Source organism: Monopterus albus, unplaced genomic scaffold, assembly GCF_001952655.1.
Source record: "Monopterus albus unplaced genomic scaffold, M_albus_1.0 scaffold4.1, whole genome shotgun sequence".
Classification (NCBI taxonomy): domain Eukaryota; kingdom Metazoa; phylum Chordata; class Actinopteri; order Synbranchiformes; family Synbranchidae; genus Monopterus; species Monopterus albus.
In genome coordinates, this window is record NW_018127884.1 from 2,312,279 (window position 1) to 2,318,368 (window position 6,090).

The 6,090-nt window shown below is 42.0% G+C and overlaps 1 protein-coding gene across 3 annotated transcripts in view; it reads right to left on the minus strand.

Annotated features, from left to right (window-relative positions):
• The window catches only part of rasa3 (RAS p21 protein activator 3), a 49,243-nt gene extending 43,154 nt beyond the window's left edge, over nt 1-6,089 (minus strand). Inside the window, exons 1-5 of one of the 3 annotated variants that reach the window (XM_020607535.1) lie at nt 6,068-6,089; nt 3,741-4,363; nt 3,473-3,487; nt 2,884-2,967; nt 337-2,791 (exon numbers count right to left, since the gene is read on the minus strand). In XM_020607535.1, the coding sequence (XP_020463191.1) occupies nt 337-382 (46 nt within the window). In that variant the 5' untranslated portion in view covers nt 383-2,791; nt 2,884-2,967; nt 3,473-3,487; nt 3,741-4,363; nt 6,068-6,089. Of the gene's footprint in view, nt 1-107; nt 250-336; nt 2,792-2,883; nt 3,449-3,472; nt 3,488-3,740; nt 4,445-6,067 lie in introns of those variants that run through there. The other 2 variants (XM_020607528.1, XM_020607545.1) reach the window with 2 other exon arrangements.
• Between the last annotated feature and the right edge of the window lies 1 nt (nt 6,090).

The window sequence follows — 6,090 nt, forward strand, 5'->3', positions numbered from 1 at the left end:
TATATAGCTAAAAATAGAAATCCATCATCACCAGAGGAAAGGTTACAGTTCAGTTGCTGCAGTCATCTCATCCAAGGCAGAGGTGGACTCAGGTAAAGCTGACTAACCTTCCCTTCACTGATATAGTCCCTCAAGATCTTATCAAGTCATTCTCAACTCTCAGGACCAAACATGTCGGTGTGGACATCTGCAGCCACCTCCTCAAGGTCCCTTTTTCATCACCAGGCTGTTTTCTCCAGCTTCAGTTTCCTAAGGTTGGGCATCACGGGTTTAAAAAGTGTCACTCAATGATAAGTACAAAGACAAAGATTTAATGAAGTGGACAGAGGTGGATACCTGATGTATATGAAGACATCAACAACTTGTGGTGCAGAGGAGTCATTGTTGACGGAGGGTCTGGTACAGCAGGGTCTTCATCTTCTTCACAGCTTAACACATCAACTTCTGAGTCCCAGCATCCCACACCAGCTTTTCTGGCAGGACAGGAAACAGCTTGGTAAACTGCAACTTTTCAACCAGGAAGTACTTTCCTCTAACTTAAAGAATATATCCACTGTCCCCCCACAGTAGCTTTACTCTCCCTGGCTGGTGCTTTCAGATACTCGACTAGGGTGCTATGAAACAGTACAGTCAGTTTAGAAAGAGGAGGAGGGGAAAAAAGCTAGTCACCACAAGCATGGTCCTGAAACCAAGTGTGTTCACTGAGGACCAGAAATGTAGGTTTGTTAGTCTAAAAATGTAAAGCTCAAATACAGATGAGTGGAAGTGAGGGGTGTGCTGCTTCTTGTTCCTCTCCACTATTCCCAGCCTAGGGGCACAATACATCAACTGAGTTTTATACACCTTTGTGCAGCTAAGTCTACTCTGTGCATCCTCATCTTGAACTGCAATAGTCACAGCTGGCTCTGTCTCACCAAATCTACCCCTTAAAGATGTGAGCATCAATTGCAAAGTACTTCTCTTAGTAGGATCATAATGGCATACCATGTCAGCTGATTCACAAAACCAGAGGGATCCTTGTGCCATGGTTGTGCAATTTCCAAAACTAGACAATGCTCCAGCTCAGTAGGGGTCCATGATCTAGCCTGTATTTGCCTTGACTCTGCCTTATTTCTCTAGGTACCTGCAATTCTGACTACCTCAGTCACTTTTCCAGCAAATATACAGGTTCAAAGAGGAACTCAACAACTGTCCAAACTACCAATAACTTGAAAGCTTGGACTCTCTCACACACTGAGAAGGGGAAGGACAAAAGCCTGTTATGAAGCAAGTTGACTCATTTGACCTCGTTCTCTGTAGTGTTGAGAAGCCCTGGCTTCCTCAACCCTAGAACTGGTTGTCACTCTGCACTGATTTAACAAGATAAACACAACCTGTAATGTTCCCTAAAAGCAATATACTGCAGCACTGTTAACTATCACTGATTTGACACTACAACTGACTCCCATGTTTGTTCTCTACACTGTCACTTCTAATTTACATGTCAGTTTAGAAAACACCGTCAGTGTGCATTGTGTAGGAATACGTGGAGTTAGAAAAGAGGACAGGCAAATTCATGCTGCCAAGCTAAGTACTGACAAGACATACTGTAAGAGCCAATTTTCATGTTAATAACTGAGGTACTGTCCCTGTAGTTCTCCCTCAGTTCCCTCCTCTCTTACTTCCATACAAAGCCTGTTAGCCTTGAGTCAATTCAGCCCACAGTATCATCTTGCAATAAGAAAGTTAAGAGTAACACTCAGTAATAATACGTTCAATATGGTGTCAACCGGTGTACTTGACCATCAGGCTTCATAGTATCACTGCTGTCATTCTCAACCCGGACAATAACGCCCAAACCGGGTGTCCACAAGCTTTTTTTAAAATTTTGTTTTAAAAAGAGTCATCTAAATCATCTGTCTCTGCCAGGCTTGCTCCCTCCCAAGAACCCAAACGCACCCCCAGCTGGTACCACGTAAACCAGGTCCGACGACAATGTAAATAAGAAACTGTCTAAAGTATCCCCATATCAATGACATAACGTTTTGCAGGAGTGGGATAAATTCCCCTGCTTGGAGGCCTCCCAATGTCCGGAAAATCTAATAATATGAAAAGCTAAACTCTAACACCACAGGGCCTACATGAAGCGTGAGACTCTTGAAACTTGGCAGAGCGAGATGCCCCAGAGGCCTAATGCTAAAGTACAATAAACTGTTTTTAAATCAAAATCCGGGCAGTGACAATCTCTAACAGCACTTAAAGATACAAGGTGCAGCTTATGTTTGGGGGGAAAAAGCCCAGTTTATCTAATCTAACGTTTAACTTGACAGAATATCACACGTGCCAAAGATTTTAAATATATTCTACCAGATTATCTATGGGCCGAATGAGCACTAGAGAAAGTCAGTATCCCAGATAGTGGTACAGACAATTAATCTAATGTGTTAAGAGTATAACGTGAGCACAGAGTAACAGGCAGCCTCAGGCCGATCTCAGGTTTAGTTTACCCCAATAACCAAAGCAGTGCAGGACTTTTAAAATGCCTGAAGTATACACTGACTGTATGTGACCCTGGTGAGCGGCATGAGGACGTCAGATGGTTAACAACTAAACTCTGTCTCATGTCCTACAGGGGGTAGACTAACACAGAATAGAGGGCCATGTTGGACAGAGGCAGTGAGAGAGAGAGAGAGAGAGATAAAGCTAAGTCCCTTCAATACTTCCTTTATGAGAATATCTGGATGTGCTACAGCAGCAAACCGGTCCCACATCATGGAGGTCATCAGATGGTTAGTGACCAAAACTCCTCCACCTGGATGATATGAGACGCATAAACAAATATACTGTAAGCCGCCATGGCAACCATGCTGGACAGACAAAAAGCTGTGTCTTGTCAGTCCTCACCATATGAGCACCCAGCCACGCCACGCCACGCCACGCCCAGCACTGATTGTTGTGGTGTCTCATGTCACACACCTGTAGGAGACACTGAAGGACAGGACTGTCTAAACAAAGTTTAGTGCCTTACCTTTATAATCAGACTCTCGTGGCTCCGGCTACCCTTAGGGACAGACAGACATGCAGACACAGACAGACGAGAACATGCAAACAAAAGATAGAGACAAGTGTGCATGAACAGAGACTGAAACAGACAAACATAAGTCAAAGACAGATGAAGATGTGCAGATAAACAGAGAAAGACTTTGCTGGACAAACACACAGATGGGATAGGGGGGGCACCCCTCACCGGCAAGGTTCTTCAGAGGTTCCCGGGTATGCACATTATCAACTCCAGAGGAAAGGTTCATTCAGCCGCTCCCAGTACCCATTTAAAAATTCATTAATGAGCTAACGTGTAACTGCCTGAGTTTGAGACTATCCAAAATGATCAGGACCAGAATTGTTTACTTGCAAATAAAAATCGTAAATGGAAGACAGAGAGAGGCAGGCAGGTGCTGCCGCAACAAGGAAAAATAATAAAAGTGGCACTTACAATTTTGTTGATTTCCTGACAATCAGTGTTATTGCAATAATACACAGTCAAGCAGATTAGCCAGAAATAGTCATGACACCAGGGTCATGTTTTTGAGAGAGAGAGAGAGAGAGAGAGAGAGAGAGAGAGAGTCTTAGAGATCCGACACATGTAGACGGACGCACTACGTTGACAGAGGATATTCAGAATAAAAATAAAATCATTGTGGCGCGGCGGCCATCTACAGGGGAGAGCCAGCCAGGTTAGAGAGTAAGGAAAAGCCACATACCTTTTCTAGATCTTTGTGATGGCCCGATGCTTGACGTAACAAACCGACAGACCGGTGGCCATCTTAGTCTAACGGACGGACACGCGATGGCAAAATATCTTCATGAAAATGTAAGAAAATCGATGTGGCTAGGCAGCCACCTAGAGGAGAACCAACCAGGTTAGAGAAGAAGGAAAAACCACATACTTTTCATAGATTAATGTTGTCAAAATTCAAATGGAGATGAATGGACGGCGCGGGAGTGAGTAAGTGATAGGGATAGACCAGCACTGCAGATAAAACTCCTGGCAGCCTAGATCTATGCTTATTACAGAAATCTATTTACAAATACCCACTTTCGATCGGATGACGCATAAAAATATAATTAGTCATGGCAGAGCAGCCATGTTGGAAAGAGAGTTGGGCATGGAGGGCCGGCAAAAACACCTGAACTAAACACTCAAGCTCAGATGTCACAGTAAACTCAGGACTTGAGTACAGACAGAGTGGTGGTACAGTACAGTATTTCAACAAGACGCCTTTAATGAATAAACTAGCACAGGTGCGAGGGCTGGGGGGCAGGGGGTCTGACATGGGAACCCACAATAAAATAAGAATAATTGGCTTACAGTTTGTAGATCTACCTGAAAAGAGAAAAAATAATAATAAAATTTGTTTAACTCAAATGATTCCAAATCTACAGGCCATATTAGGTTAGATTCATCTTTGTCATTACATATATACAAGTACAAGGCAACAAAATACAGTTTAGCCTCTAACCAAAAGTGCAATAACAGCAGTGCAAAGTGCACATTATCTACAGTATGTACAATCAGTACTAATTTACTAATGATATGTACAATTGATACTTACAGTAAGATATATAGGGTAATGTACAATATACAACAGACTATGGATTTAAATTACAAGTAATGGATAAGGTACAGTAACGTCAATTTCGGCTTTTTCCCATTTAGGGGTCGCCACATTAAATCATCACACTGACGACTTGCATGTTGACATTTGGCACGCATTTTACACCGGATGCCCTTCCTGACGCAACCCTGATTCGAACCCGGGCTGCAGCAGCGAGAGCGCTGCACCTTAACCGCTAGCCTACCAGGGACGGCTAATGAATAAGGTACAGTAAGCTTATAAAACACTAGTGCAATGGGATGAAATGGAATGAAATAGTGCAGAAAAAGAAGATAAGTTACATGAGTGAACAGTTCAATGGATGTAAATAGTGCAAAGACAAGATAAATATACAGTATCTGCATATGTAGAGCAGTATTCTGTGAGTAGTGTATGTGCAGATTAACAGATCACTTCAGTGTTACAGGTAACAGAAGTGTATTGCATTAGTCCCAGGAAGAAAGATGAGAAGGGGTGAGGTGTGTGTAGTGGCATAGATGGAGGCAGTGGGGGTCAACAGTGAACAGAGTTCAGTAAGGAGACAGCTGTGGGGAAGAAGCTGTTCCTGTCATAGAGCATGAAGCGAATTTATTATAACAGACAGAGATACACTTTCTCCTAAGGTGTTAAAAAAGGCAAGAAATTTCTTTAGAGCATTTTTACTCTGTAGTGTCAGGATTCAAAGAATTAGACCTCAAAATTAAAAATACTCCTAGGAGAGACCTTTCTTGTTTCCCATTATCTGTCAATATACCACAACATGAGGGACAGTGAATGACAGACACACAATCACATTTTAAAATATATATTTTTAAACTTTACAAATAACTAAGTACCTATACTTATAACTTGTAATTTTAGCAACATTGTTAAAACTTTCATGCCAATAAAGCCCCTTTGAATTGAAACGGGGTATTAGACTTAAATTATCAAATTAAAGAATTACATTAAAGAATTATTAAATTTGAGCATTAAAGAACTTTTAGAATGAATAGTTTGTTTTGTCATTGAACTGACCATCACATCATGATAGCCCCACCTCAGCCAACCATGGTGGGCTCCTGCCTTCTACTCAACCAGTTCAGTTTGGGCCCAGAATGTTCAGAGCAAAAGCATTTTCTGCTTGTAAAATTTAACATTAGGCCTGTGAACCAACAGGCACTTGTGTGTCCCTCTGACTGTCTACTTGCTGAAATATATGAACTTTCAGATAGATATGAAAACCAGACACTGTTTACTGTCTGCGTTGGGAGATGAGCTACTGATGGTGCAGTGAAGTCAAAACACATTGCCCTTAATAACCAGCCTAAGTTACAAACGTTAAGAGCTAAACCAGAAGCAGCACACCTGACATAAGTTTACAATAAAATGTGGCTACATTAGATAACTACCAGGCTCATAAATACGATGTTACACAGATGACATAGACATACCTGGTGCTTGCTGCAAACACAAG